We start from the raw sequence: 16,489 nt of genomic DNA, 5'->3' as shown, positions 1-16,489 counted from the left end.
TGCATTAATTAAGAACTCTTTGTCATTCTAATTGTAGATCATTACTCATTAGGCGTAAATAATTAATTATGCATATGTATGCAAACGTAAATTATGCCTAAACAAATTGTCATATTTATTTTATATTTAAACAAATTTAAATATAATTTCGTGATTTTGTGAAATCGTGCTAAAATTAATATCATCAAGGTATTCAAATATTTTAAATAATCAATTTGAAAATTTTATTTTTTTCTCCTCAATTATTTTGATTATTTATATGAATATATTTAGTGCTATATACATACATATAGGCTAGCTATATAGGAAATTTTAAAAATCGCAATCAATATACGTAAATATTTCCCGATTTACTCAAAATATTACAAAAATATTCTTTGTTTTTTTTTCTATTTTTTCCAATAAATTGTGAACACAATTATAGTTTTTCTTCTTTGCATAGAACAAATTTTTTTATATAAAATTAGAAGAGGAAGGTTATTTTATAATTGGACGTATTGATTTTTTTTTTTGTTCAAGTATTTGAGATATTTATGCTACGATATATTAGGTTGGTATATTTATATAGGTACTTGAAAGGTGGCATGATTGAATAGGTGATATGATTGATCATGTAGACTATAGAGAAATTGAAAAAAATGAAAATGATCACTTTTCATATTTTATGCCTTCGAGTACCCAGATTTAAGTGGTCATTTGGCAATGATTTTTTTTTCTCTCTCTCTTTTTCTATTGACTATGAAAATTTCATTTTCTTTTTTTTCAATTTTTTCAATCCTCTTCAATTTTCCTCTTACAGCAAGTTTTTTATAAATAATTTATTATATATTGAATGTATATGCAATAAATTTTCATTTTTAGTTAAAAATTCCTTATTATCGTTTACAATATATTTAACAACAGAAATCATACTTGTATATATATATGTATATATAACATTATAATAAACATTAACAAAATACTATAAATATTTTATTAGAACAACAAAATTTATGTATATATATAATGATGTATGTACGTACGTATTTATTATTATTAATAGTTATACTACTACTCGTTACAACACTTAAGAACTTACTGATCGTTTAACATTAATTGCATATTTATGTTTATGATTTATACGAACAATAATTATGAATTTATATAAAAGTAAAATTTATTGATATTTAAGTATATATATTTGTAAAAATATACATACATGTACAATAATGCATTTAATATACATGCAAGTATATATATAAGGATTTGTATTTAAATTTATTTTTTTGTGACCTTAAATTCTTAAACAAAATATAGATTTTTCATTTATATTTTTTTTAAAAGGGGCCGAAGAAAGAAATTTTTGGTATTTTCTATATTTACTCGTATATATGTACGAAATTTAATGAAAAATAAAAGATGGTTAAAAATTTCCTTTTTTTTTTATTGTTTATTTTTTTTATGTAATATTGGTTGTTAAATGAATATATTATTACGTGTTTATATATCATATATATATACATATATATGAATATGTATGCATGTATGGCTATAGAAATTCAATTTTCCACGCATCACATATATATTTTATTTTCATTAACTTTTAAAAACAGGAATTTCTCACACTTCAATCTCTCACTCACTCTTACTCTCTCTTTCTCTATCATTCACTCACTCTTACTCTCTATTGTGATATTTATAAAAGAACCTCATTTATAAACATATTCGGGTATAAATAATAATGTATTATGATATTAAAGAGATTTCATACATAATTATAGACAAATATTTTTTATACAGTTGTATGTATTTACAAATTTATCATTAAAAATGTATTATAATATATATACTTACATACATAAATATAACGAAAAATTTCATATTAATATCAAAATTCGCTATAATATAAAATGTATTTAAAAAGAAATGTTTGAATGTTTGTTTATATGTATATATTATTATGAAAAATAACTAAATAACTATTTACTCAAATACACAAATATATACATATGCATATATATATATATCATTGATTTCTGTGAATTATCCTTAATTTTGTTTTGCCTTCCAGTCCCTTTTTTATTCTTTCTATACAGTATAAAGCTTTATTGACCAATAAAAAAAGGATCCTTACACACAGGATTCAAAAAATAAGAAATAAAAAAAAAAACTGAAAAATGAAAAAGGAATCGAATATAAATACAAAAAAAAATATCAACCATATAATAAAGTATAGTAGATCTACGGAATGTAAGACGATATTTCTAAAATTATTTTACATACATACAGATTTGTATATAAATTGTCTCTATTATTTTATATACATAAATCAACTATATGTATATATATATGTATATATATTATTATTGTATATAAATCGTCTCTCTATATTTTATCCACTCCGTTGGTGACATTTTGTCGCGTTAAGTTTCTTTCTTTTTTTTTCCTTGCCTTATACTCTTTAAGATTATAAGTAATATATATGAAATATAGAAATAAGTATCTTACTTCATTCATATATATATATATAGGTATATTTGTATATATCTGCAGAAAGCCTTCAATTCCATTAGATCTTACAAAGATTAAATTATGTTCATATTTTATTATATTTTACGCTTGAAAAGGACTTATTTACGACTGTCAATTTTAAATTGCGACTCTATATATATATAACATTATAATATATATATATATATATATATATATATATATATATATATATATAATGTAGGTATATAACAATTAATATTTAACTGTATTATCATATTCTCGTGTATATACATATATATACCTAAATAAAATGTACGTCATAGCCACTTATATTTATTATACATACATTTATGTGTATGTATATGGATATATACTGAAACTAGACATATTGTATTACATGTAAAATAATAAATTTTGAATACTTTTTATTTTATTTTTTTGCTTTACGGAATATAATCATTTCTATAATCTTTATATATATACATATATATATATATATATAATATATTATTATTGTTTTTCATCTACCAAAAATCTGTTATCTACTATTATAATACAAATAAAAAGTAAATCATAAAAAATTTTTTTTTTTATTTTTCTTCAAAATATTTAAATTTAATCTAAATAAAAATGTAAAGCTTTTGTGTTATTATTATTGTAGAATCAAAAATTAAATTTAAACCAACATTTTTTGCTAATCTTATTTCGAATAATAATAAGTAAGAGGTGATTTTTATAAGCATTTAATTTTGAAATTTAAAGGGAAAAATTGGAAATTAAAAGAAAATTCAAGAGACTTTAAAAATTACTTTAAATTTAATTCCCTATATAAATAGTATGATCGTACCTACATGTTGTAAGTTCCCCATTCGAATTTTGGAATTTGGTGTTTGGAAATTTTAAGAGAAATATTTATTACCAATTACACTCGAAATATAATTTTCCAAAGCTGTAATTGATGCTGAATAGTCAATATTAACTGAAAATTTAACGTACTCATCGGATATCAAAACTCATATGATGCCGTTGGCAACTCAGCAAATCTGAAATTCTAAATTATACAATTACTCACCGAATGAACTCTTATAACGATCAATAGTTGGAATTGAAACTTATGTTGTCGAATATAGGAAATTAAATATCGTATAAAACACATAATTTGCTTACGAAATTTTAGTAAAACTTAAACGGAGCAATATTTCATTTTTAATTAAAGTGGACCTTGGTTACTTACAAAATAAATCATCAAGTTAATGTTTGCCAAATTGTGATATTAATCATGATTTGGAAGCGTTGTTCGAACATTCTGTCTTTCAATGGTGAAATAGTTAAAATAAGTATAATCAGTTTTACTTTGACAACTACATAGAACTACGCACGAGGCGTCAAAAATTGTCATACAACTTTACAAACAAAAACAATTTAAGAAGTGATTTACAATGTTTAAACGGACACTCCTAATAGACATTAATATTATACAAATATTTTTTTTTTATTAAATTTATCGCATATTCCAATTTTGTTTTTTTTTTTATACCTAATACAGACTTTTTAATACGTAATAAAAAAAAAGAACCGACATTTTTCATAAAGCTTTTTTTTTTACGATGACAATATTTTAAAAAACAATCATTTTCACAGATCACACACATTTTGACTTTTTGAAAAATTTACGAGATTATTTTCTTTTCATCTATAATTTTAAAATAAAAACATGTTCAATAAAATTTTGTTAAGTAACAAACAAATAAACAAAAAAGAATCTGATGTAAGCAGCAAATAACCGACCACATTATTGAAGCGTTGCATAAGGTTATGAAAATTGCCTTAAAATATTAACTTCTATCTTTCATAGAAAGTGGTTAATGTTAAATGATAAAATGTGAATTTGGTTTTTAGTTCTTAGAAGTTCATTTTCCGTGATTCGATTTCCCCTGCACACTTTCCCAGATAATTTCGTTTACAAACAAACCTCAAATATTAAGTTTCAAGAAATTTTGACAATTAGTTTCTGAAGTATGTGATCAAATATGCATATAATAACGGCCTTTAGTAAAAATTCTGTTTCCGATCCCTAATATTAACGAAAAATGCAAAATCGACCTATAGTAAAAATTCAATTCCAGAGATCTGATATATCTCAAAAGTTAATCAAATCGTCTAACTCTTGAAGTAGACTAAGATATGAATTTTTGAAAATCAGTGCATCAGAACTTAAGGTCTACACTGATCTACACATACAGACTGACAGATAGAAATACCAACAGACATCTCTCTAAAAATAGTTTAATTACGATTCCCTAGCAAGGAGAAACATATTTTCGCCGAAAACTTGATATACCAAATTTGGTGCTATAACATAATTTCCCTTTATTGAATACAATATGGTCGATAAAAATATACACATGCACGTACACTGACAAAAAAATATTATATTTTTTATATTAGTATATTAAAATTTTTTTATATACACACATAATTTAAAACAAAATAAATTTTTTCTTCCAAGTTCATATTAGAATTTAAAATTTATATAAAATATTTAAAATTTTTCATATATTTAAGAAAATTGCATTAAAATTTCATTTTAAATTTTTTAAATTTCATAAAATTTTTGCCAAAAAAAAAAAAAAACAAAAACAATAGAAACAGAATATTATATGCAGTTGAACTTTACTTAAATTCCTTATATATTAGTAGTAGTATATAAGTAGTACTATATAGTACTCTTGTAATCTCATCAAAAGTTTTCTTCAAAAAAACAAGAAAAAAAACAATTAAAAGAAGAAAAAACACAGCCTAACCGCTAAAAATTACAAAACTTCCTGAATTTCATTTTGAATTTATAAGAGTATATGTACTCTCTTACTATCTAAGAGTACAAATGACGTATACTACTCTATCAACTATATAATATAAGTACCTACTATGTCTGCTTTACTTATAATTATAATAAAAAATAATATAAAGTTTCTAAAACAAAAAAATAAACGAAAAATGAAACAATTTTATACCTAAATATCCTTAGGATTTGTATTACAGCAACATATTTATACTTCTCTCTTTTATTAAAAACAATTAATGTGAGCATATAAACACACACGTACATACACGTATATAAGTACGTATGTACATGATGAAAAAACAAAAATTTAAGAATAGTGTCTTTTAATGCCTTGGGTCACATAAAATTTTAACACTATATTATTTTGTATTTAATATATATATGTATATATATATATATGTATTTACATATATATGTATTTACATATATATGAACTTATACGAGTATAACATTTAAATATAAAATGTAAGTTTAATAATTTTTTTAGTAGTTTTTATTTCTTAATGTTTTAAAGGCATAGTCATACTTTAACTTAAGTATTAATGTCTTGATTATTATATTAACAAGAAGAAGAAGAAGAAGAAAAATTAAAATTAAGAGAAAATTTTCAAAATTTAATATATATATAGAGTATGTGTATATTATATATATATATATAATTATATTTTATAAAACAAGTTAATTTTTTAAGTAAACATTCCATATAAACTTTTTTTTTTTTGCTTTTTATTTTTTATTTTTTTATATTTTAATTCGTTTTCTCTTTTAAAATCTTGTGGTTAACCATATTTTTACTAAAATTTACGTACGGACGATTAGGATTTTCTTAAAAATGTTAAAAAGGATATAGACAGTAAAAAAAAAAAAAAAACAGGAAAAATATAAAAATAAAATGTAGGCTGCTTCGAATTTTCATCTTCCTTTTTTTTTTTTTTGATATTTTCATTTTGTCATTCCAGTTAGTTTATAGAATATTTTATTTTTTACATTGATTTATTTTAAATATGTACATATGTATGTATACATATGGAAATATATAGTTATAAAATACATAACGCATATAATATATGTAGCTCAAACATACACACATCATATACGTATAGTTATAATATTGAAAAAAGCAATTTTATTTCTGTAAAAATGAATCATTTCAAATATGAAGTTAGAATAGAAATATTCTTCTATATATTTTTCTGCTTTATTATTTATTCTATATAGATTTTTATGGGAAAAGGTATATATGTATATATACATAATATATGTTATACCCATTCAAAAAATATATTCTTCATAAAACTTTTATAGATACACAATAATAATAATATTACATGCATATTTTTATTTAGAGAGAGAGAAAGATTTTTATATATATATATTTATTGTATAGAAAACCAAAGTATAAAAATTTAGTTTTTATTTTTTTTTTTTTTACATTTTTGTACAAAAACTGGTAATAAAAAGAATAAAATAGTTTGGCGTACATTATAAGTATAATGTAGAAAAATTTTTGCGGTAAACATTCCATTTTAAAAGGAACACTACCTATATATTATACTATATGATAAGATCTAACGATTAATCATATATGTACATATATATTCCTTTATAACATGCATATAGGTACATAATAATCCTAAAAATATTGTCAGAGAAAAGTAAAAAAGTAAAAATAGTATATTAATATTTTTTTTTTCCTCAACATTAAATTCTTTTACTGATTTCAAACTATTCTGGACAAAAACAAAAACCCAAAAACCAACCAAAAAAAAATAAAATAAAAGTAGATAATTATTTTTACTTTAAAGGTTCTATACTAAGTGTAGATTATTTAAAATTGACAATAAATTAATTTTGTAAAGAAAATTCCCGAATTTTAAATTAAGTTTTTATATACTCTCTCAGAATTTTTTTTTTATTAATTGGTTTTTAAATAGTTTTGCATTTAGTATAGGTTGAAAATTTGAAAAAATAAATTTTTATTATTTTTTTTTATTAAATAATAATGTTGCGTACGCCAACTTGTTTTATTTAATTAAATTTTATTTTCATAATTACAAAAAAATTAAATTTAATTGAAATTAATTAAAATATTTATATGAAAATTATTCATTTTAAAATATTTCGTTATTATTTGGAATGTGAGACAGATTAATTAGTAACTATCGTATATGAATGACTGGAAAAAAAAATCGTTTATTTAATTATGAAAGATTTTACAAAAAAAAATTTTCAATGATTACATGAATACAATAGAATTAAGCATATTCAAATATTTTTATAACTTAAAATTCACAATTTTTGAATTGTGCAATTTTAAAATTACATGTACAACAATTAGAAACAATAATTTTAAACGTATTCACAATAATAAATCTTAAATTCAAAATTTTTGACTTACACAATTTTAAATCTACATTCACAATAATTAAATGCAATGAATTCAAACATATTCACAATAATATCCTTAAATTCATAATTTTTTGAGTTATACACTATTCGAATTCAAATATACATGCTATGTGTACTTTCTTGTATGAAAAAAAAAATCAATTGTTCTATTTTAACTATCATCAAAATCTTAAAGTTTACATAATCTCATTTAAGACTATGAGTATATTATTCTTTTACATATATGTACATACACATGAACATATAGTTTTGAAACATGATATTTAATCCCCCCTAAAATAAAATAAAGAAAAACAGAAAACTGAAATTTCAACTATTGTTAAAAAATTAATAAGGAGTTTTTTTTTTAAGAGAACAAAAGCTTTAGTACTATTTCTCCCCCTCGTTAAATTTTCTATTCTAACACTTTTTACAAGAAAAAATTAAGAAAACTAAAGTTTAAATTTCTTCTACATAATTAAAAAATTATAAACAATATACGTAATAGTTTTGATACTTAAATCTAATTAAATTGTTATAATTTTAAATTTTAATTGTTATTTTTTAGGTTTTTATGGGCTCAATTAGAAATTTCCTTTGTGGAAAATAAAGAGACTTTAATTATCAATTAAAATAATAATTTCGGCATTTTTGTCAATTATTTACTCTAATTGAAATTCAAAATGACGTACAAGTATTGCCGTTTAAGTAGATTATTAAAAACTAATTTCACTCGATAAATAATATTATACATATTTCTAAATAATATAATAAACTCAGGATATAATTAATATTAATTAATATCAATTAACTGTATAGGTGAATTTTATATATATGTGTTGAAGATAAATAATACGTATAACAATAAGTGATAAAATTAATTTCTCGTAATTATAATAATAATTTTTTATATTTATATGAGTAAATGTATAATAAAAATAAATTTTATAGAATGTTATTTATGTATATAGTTCAATAAATATAAAAATATATACGTAAATAACGTACAATAGCATAAAGTTAATGTTATACTCAAGTATAACATTAACTATAAGTAATAATGATTTCAAGAGATTGAAATATGTATTGAAATTTTAACACAAATTAACAGAATGAATTTTAAATTCTCAATTATTTCTAATTAAATATTTAATATATATATTTTTTGTATAATTAAAAAAAAAATAATTTTTCCTTTTTAGGTTACTTGGGTGACGTTTCCAAAACGCAGTTGAAATGTCCAAATTCACTCAAATTCAGTTGGTTTTAGCAATTCTAATTGCTATTTCAAACAAAGCGAACTCATTTACTAGTAAGTTTTAATATAAATTAAATAATGTTGTTTTTCAAATAATTTATTAATTTCATTATTATTTTGTAGAATACGGTCGTGGTTGTCAAGATATAGGATGTTTACCAAATCAAGTTTGTGTAATGGCACAAGATTCTTGTAATTTAGGACAACGTGATGGAAAAGAATGCGGATCTTATCCAACATGTAAAAACACTGGTGCAGCGAAACCACCAGGTATAATTAAACACACAATTAAACTAATTTTTTTTTTTTATAAATCATAATTTAATCCACAAAATATTTAACACATAACTCCAATCTTTAACTTACATTAACAAATTATCATAATAATCAAATTAAAAACAATATGTTCTTCATAAATCATTCATACTACACATAAAAATATTAAAACAAATTATAAAAGAATTTTTGAGCATTTGACTTACAAAAGCACTTTCATTATCAAAATGAGCACCTATTTATATAATCATAAAGTAATTGGTTAAAAAAAAAAATGTAATAGTTTTATTTCATATAATTTCGAATTTATAATCACATAAACATCAAATACACGTACGATTTAATTTGCATGCACCATACTATTTCATATCAATTTCAGGTCCAAGTCTTAAACCAACGGCAACCGATAATAGTTTTTATTCACCATCTTTAAATCCTACTTCAAATACAAATGGATATAATAATCAACAATGGCCAAATAATAATCCATATCCACCACAAAATACTAATACAATATTTGGTTCAAGACAAAATCAACAACCACAAATCGATCCTAATATACCAATATTTCCATTTAATCATCCAACATCAGCTCCACCACCACAACAATTTCCACAAGCTCATCATCCTGATTCTGTGCCTAAAATACCTCAAACTTATCCTAATCCTCAAAATCCGTATCAACCACCATATGTATTTGGAAATCAGCCTTCACTATATAATCCGCAGGCTACCACAAGGGAGCCGGGTTTGCTTGAACAATTCTTGTATAATAAACAAGATCGGCCTCGACAATCAAATTCATCTGGACAAAATAGTTTGAATATTTATTTTACAATTTTTATTGTTATCAATTGCATGTTTTCATCTATTTTTATTGATACATTACGAGGATAAACAAAATAATTAATGGAGGATTTTTAAATTTCGATACAGGAAATTAGACTAACTTAAAAAAAAAATAAGGAAAAACAAAAAAAAGTCATTTATTATTTCAAATAAGTTCTTATAAAAATGTTACAGTCTTTTTTTTTAATTGTAAAATAAAAATATTGCAGTAACTAAATTCAAGTAAATAATTTAATAAATTAATATTAGAAACAGCTATTATGTTATATGTTTTTTTAGTTTTCTGGCTTTTAAAAAAAATGCACCAAAATAATATTTATAATAAAAGAGCTTAAGTATTAAATTCCATTGTTAATTATTTTTGTAAATATTGATTGCAATAAACTAATTTAAAATTTGTATTAAGAAATTAAATTTTCCATTTTATGTATGTACTTTTGGGTAGACTATCATCATATTATGCAATAGTGTAAAATAATAAACTCAAAAACAATTTTCAAAAATTAAGTATGACTCTAAATCATAATTTTAATTTCGGGCTTTTATTAGAAAAAAAAAACTAAATTTTTAAGAAATAAATGTTGTAAATATCTTAACTTCGTGTTAGATTTATATATAATATATAGAGAAATTAAGAAATTGTATAATCACACTTAATTTTTGAAAATATTGAATGAAAGAAATACAAATTTTCAACAATCATTTATGAAAGTTTTAAAATGCTATCATATAATTTCAGTTTATGGATATGTATGTATGAAATAATAAAAATAGATTAGTAAATATTCAAATAATAATTATTAATTATAATAAGAAAACGTGTTTTATAATATACAAAATTATTATGTTTTAAGATAGTCTATCGAGATTTTACTTACAATTATTATTATCAATCATATTCTGTTAGACGCATCACTTGATGTGATGGAAATTTGTTAATAAATATATTGGTTTTCAGTATATAATCTGCAATTCCGAAATTGATATTACATTAATACTTAAAATTAGAAAATTTTTGAATAACAATCCATCACGCCAAGTGATGCAACTAACAGAATATGGGTATATATTTGTACTTACATTATACTTTTATTAATTTTGATCTGCGGAATCTCATATTTTATATTTTTGTTTCTATAATAAAACAATTAAAATTAATCGAAAAAAAAAATTCCAATATGATCACATCATGGTATTTTTTTTTTTTAATTTCGTCCAATTTTCTTTTTTTTTTACTATTTATTTAATTTTGTAATTAAAATTTTATTTAATTTTATAAAATTTGTCCGAAAACTTATTTTTAGCTAACAAAGAAAATTAAAATCTTAAATTGTTAAATAAAAATAGAAATAAAAATAAAATTTTCAATGGTGCAAATATAAGGTTGTTGAATTGTTAATATGAATGTATCATCTAAAATTTGAATTGAAAAAAAAAGTGTGAATCATGTTCTATGAATCGAAAAATTAAGCTTAAAAGTTATAACTAAAAATCGCTATTAATTCTATTAAAAAAAAAATTAATAAATTGAATTAATATTTAGTAAATTACCTATACCCAACGTTTGATGTAGTTAGATGAAATATATTTAAATATAATAGAAAATAAATAAAAGAAAAACAAAAATGATTATAAAAAATACAAAAGAAGCAATAATAGGTTTATAAAACAAGGAATTTACTTAAAATTATTATGACACACGAACACACACACATACATTTTAATATAACTTACATTCTATATTTTAGAATTATGCACTGCCGAATTGAAATTATTTGAGAATTTGAATATAAAGCAAAGTAGATTTTATTTAAAAAAAGTAAAAGCATTTTATTAAATAAAATAAAAAATAGTTATAATGATGGTGCTATTAGCGAATGAAATCGAATAGTTAAAGAGTATTTTCTGCAGAAATTTTTTGCTTCCCTTGTTTTTTTTTTTTTTGTTTTTCTCGAAAATTTATATAATTAAAATCGGGAATTGATAAAAAATCTTTTATGATTTCAAAATGTCATTTGCTCACACACAATATGTAAATATATTTTTTAATTAATTAATTCTTGATTACACAAATCCAATAGAAACTTTTGAAATATATCAAATACCTATTTATTATTGATTAAAAACCTAGAACCGATATTTAATTGTTAGTTCTTAGATAATATCTGAGATATTTTTTCAATTTAAATATTGTTATTGTTAACGTTAATATAGGATCGATCACAATTTCAGACTTAACAAAAATTATTTGTGTATGTCATGCTTAAGTATGTTTGATTTATTTTACTCTTAAATTTCATTAAATTTAAGATTATTTCATTTTCATGTTTACGCTCGCTTGCTATTATGCATTTTTATAAAAACACAAAATAAATATTAAATTTAATTATAAAATTTGTAAACATGTAAAAAATAATATATATTAACAAATTTTTTTTTATGATTGCATAAAACTAACAAAAAAAATTTTTTTTTACTAACAAAAATTACTTACTAACATTAATTTTTAAACTTTTTTTAACAACCATAGTGTTGCTATTTTGATTTTTGTTTTATTTATTATTTTGTTTTTTTTCTTTATTTTATTTTTATTTATATTTTAACCGTTTCATGATTTCCTGCTTAATAATCATAAAAAAAAATATATAAAAAGTCTCGGATATAGAACACAAGCCAACATTTAATACAAATGCAAACGCTGATAACAATTCTCCCTATGGTGGTAGCAATAGTGGTAATACTCAAAGTAATGGTGGCTTATATCCTTCGCTTCCAAATCAAAATAATATGCAAGGTGGAAGTTATTATCCTGGTGTTAATCCAGGTGGTTATGTACCACCTGGTTATAATCCATCACAAGGTGGTGGACAATCCCCATACTATGGTAATGGTGGTTATCAACCTCAACCAAATAATAATAATGGAGGAAATCGTCCGGCATATAACGGCGGCGGTGGATATAGTGGAGGTGGATCTGGTGGATATAGTGGAGGAGCTGGAGGCGGTGGATACAGTGGTGGTGGTGGATATAATCGTGGAGGTTATAGTGATCCTTCTGGTGGTCAAAAAGATAAAGGAAATGGATTTTTAACTGGAATTTTACAAAATCCACATGTTAGTTCAGCTATTTCAGGTATAATTGCTGGTCAAATACAAAAAGCTATTACTGGCAGAAATGAACCTAATCAACCTAATAGAGGAGGATATAACGATGGGTACGGTGGTGGGGCTGGTACCGGCAGTAGTGGAAGTAGTGGTGCAGGTAATTTGATAGGTGGTCTTATTAGTGGTTATTTAAGTGGAGGAGGTGGAAGTTCTTCTCAAAATAGAGGTTCAGGGGGTTCAGGGGGTGGATTAGGATTTATTGGAGATTTGATAGGTGGTGGTGGTAGCAGTTCTAGTAATCGTGGAGGTGGTGGTGCTGGTGGAGCTATAAGTGATTTCTTCAGTTCAAAGAATCGTGGTGGACTTTTTAGTGAAAATCCTAGTTCTAATACAAATTCACATCAACAATATTCCTCAGCCAAGAAAGACTATCCTACACAACCACCATACAATTATAATTATAATGGATAAACTTTTTATACCAAAATTATCTTGAATATTTTTAAATAAACATTATGAATGTAGATTTTAATTTTTTACAAAATGATTAGTTTCCAAATATTTTATTCCATTTTTTTTTTAAGAAATCTCTGCAGGTAAAATCTTTTTTTAAAATAAATTCAAGTAAAATTATATTCAAAAAATACTATTAAAAAACTTAATAAAAATATTTTAAAATAATAAAATAATAATTACATAATAAGAAAAATATTGAAAAAAAAAAATTAGTACATATTTTTGCATGTATTTAAAGTTTTTGTAATCACAAAATATGTTTAAAAAAAGTTGCTTTCAAATATTTTATCAAAAAAACCTTGTATTTTGAATTGTACATTTATTGTAGTTGTAGCATAGATAAGTGAAATAGTACTAATCTATGGTTATAGTATATAAGAAAATATATTAAAATAATATTTAAAATGTAATAAAATTGACATGACATTGTTAAAATAAAAAACGACAAAATAAAAATTGTTCTAATTTTATATTCTTTCTTTTAATTAAATACTATTGTTTTCTATTAAAGTACACCGTAGGCTCTATGTAATGGCAATGAATTGAATATTTGCGTTACCTAAGAATACGAAAAATTTATGATGATTATATCCTGAAAATATAAAATTTATCCTATAGTAGAAGATTTCATATCTCTTTTATTAATCCAGCATTCATCAAAATACTGGAAAACCAATTTGAACAAAATTCTTCAATAATATACAATATGTATCTCTGAATGAATTGAAAACAAAAAGTGAAAAGCGACAGCGTACAATCTTAAGTAAATATCTGTGCTACACTTCCAGAATGAATTTTGGAATACACTTTAATACAGGGAGTAATCAAAGCACTTTAATCAGTGTGTGTAGCGTATAATTTGGAACGTGCTAAAATTGTTCTAGAACTATTAACGAACACCCCCACTTTCTTATTTTTATTATAAAAGAGTATTCAACTCTACCTACATATACCAAATCAACTTTAATACAAAAAAAAATTTTAAATTTTGAGTTTCACTTCCTGATCAAAAATATTAAAATAAAATACAAAAACTTTACCTTTAAATTAAAACTTTTATAATATATGAGCTTACATATTGGTTCAAACGAAAAAATTCTTATATTGAATGGTACGCTTACAAATGAAAAACCATTAAAGTGGAAATTTTCATATATCACATAACATAAGTAACATATTATATGCACATAAAAACCGTGGTGGACAAGATAAATGAACCGTGAGTATAAAAATTTAACTACATAACATAATCATCGAAGATCAAAGTGAAAATTAATGAAACGTAAATATTTTGACACAGTTTTGGTTAAAATTCCTTTAGGAAAAAAATTTTTTTTTGATTTAGGTGCAATCCGAGAAGCGAAAAAAAATTTTACACCTATATAGAATGTTTTTTATTGATTTATCAAGATATAAAGATACCCAGTTACCTATTCGATTAAGTGTGACTAACTATTTGGAGTTTTTAACTCTTCATTTAATTTTGATTAAAAAATTATTTGAACAACGTCATAATCTGGAAAATTTATAGATTATTTAAAGGGATAACAAAAAAATGTTTTGTCTGCAAGAAAAAAAATTATTCTTCGATTGGTGTAAATTCACAGACAATGTGATTGTAATCAACGAATTTATTCAGAAACGATTATTTTAGTTATAACACATAAAATGTAATATGTGAGTAAAGTGGTAATGTGTACCCACATTATATGCATAAATGATTTTAAAAATAATATAATAAAGCGTGTACATGTTTCAGAATCACGTACGACCATTAAGAAATTTTTTACACATTTTCGAGTTTTTAATTTATTAATAAATATTTAATAAAAAAATTTTGAAGAAAATTTGAAAATGGCAGAACCAGTCGGCAATTATAACACTACCAATATAAAATATGATTAATTACGATACCAATTAAATATTACAAGCAAAATTTTGTTTTCCTCAAAATTAACCTTATTTTAAAGCTAAAAAAATTTAATATTAAATTAAAATTCTAACAAATTCTCTTACAGAAATTTACTGTATAAATAAAGGATAATAATTTGTTTAATTTCTTTTTTTCTAAACTTGCTTTATTAATGTACATGTACATTATGAACTATGAAATATTTTGTAAAATCCTTCAACAGGTGAAAATGCGACAAATTAGATTTACAATGTTAAATATAATATGTACTTATTGTGTAGGTGTACGTCATTAAATCATTCATAAATTATATATTTTACCTTGAAATTTTTCAAGTATTTATAAAAGTATAAGTTGTTTCTAAGCATGGGTTTGGCTCTATAATTTTTAATTACATATATACATATAAATATAATATTAAATTTTCTTTTCTTTTCTTTCAAGGAGTGGTAATTTTGTATACAATGATTGCAATTATCACATTAAAAATACCCTACAAACACAATACACATTAAATTTTATTCATTAGAGAACTTATTTCTACGAGTATTCCACTCTAAAACAAAATATATACGTACATATGTATATGTATATAAAGTGGAAGAAAAGAAAAGAATTCAATGTTCAGATAATTAATGCTAGGGCAAAATAAAAATTATAATGTAATTAATTTAAAATTACATATTATGTAACATACTTCTACTAACATATGTTAAGAATTTATTTTAAATGGTTTTTAGTTATAATTACCATTCAGGATCTAAATTATATATGAGGAGTTCACATATACCTAAATGATGGTATAAAAAAGAAATGGATGAAGGTGGTATTCAATCTAGATATTAACCATCAAATAACTTCGTATATA

General features: G+C 22.3%; 1 protein-coding gene across 1 annotated transcript in view; it reads left to right on the top strand.

Annotated features, from left to right (window-relative positions):
- LOC129605311 (loricrin) overlaps positions 1-14,151 on the top strand; it is a 40,127-nt gene extending 25,976 nt beyond the window's left edge. The window contains exons 2-4 of the mRNA XM_055514992.1: positions 8,908-9,017; positions 9,087-9,233; positions 12,742-14,151. Coding sequence (XP_055370967.1) covers positions 8,942-9,017; positions 9,087-9,233; positions 12,742-13,664 — 1,146 coding nt within the window. The 5' untranslated portion in view covers positions 8,908-8,941 and the 3' untranslated portion in view covers positions 13,665-14,151. The remainder of the gene's footprint in view (positions 1-8,907; positions 9,018-9,086; positions 9,234-12,741) is intronic.
- The last annotated feature ends 2,338 nt before the right edge of the window (positions 14,152-16,489 follow it).

The sequence above is a fragment of the Condylostylus longicornis genome, unplaced genomic scaffold (genome assembly GCF_029603195.1).
Source record: "Condylostylus longicornis isolate FDR11 unplaced genomic scaffold, ASM2960319v2 ptg000013l, whole genome shotgun sequence".
Classification (NCBI taxonomy): Eukaryota; Metazoa; Arthropoda; class Insecta; order Diptera; family Dolichopodidae; genus Condylostylus; species Condylostylus longicornis.
This window is presented reverse-complemented; position numbering and strand designations above follow the sequence as displayed.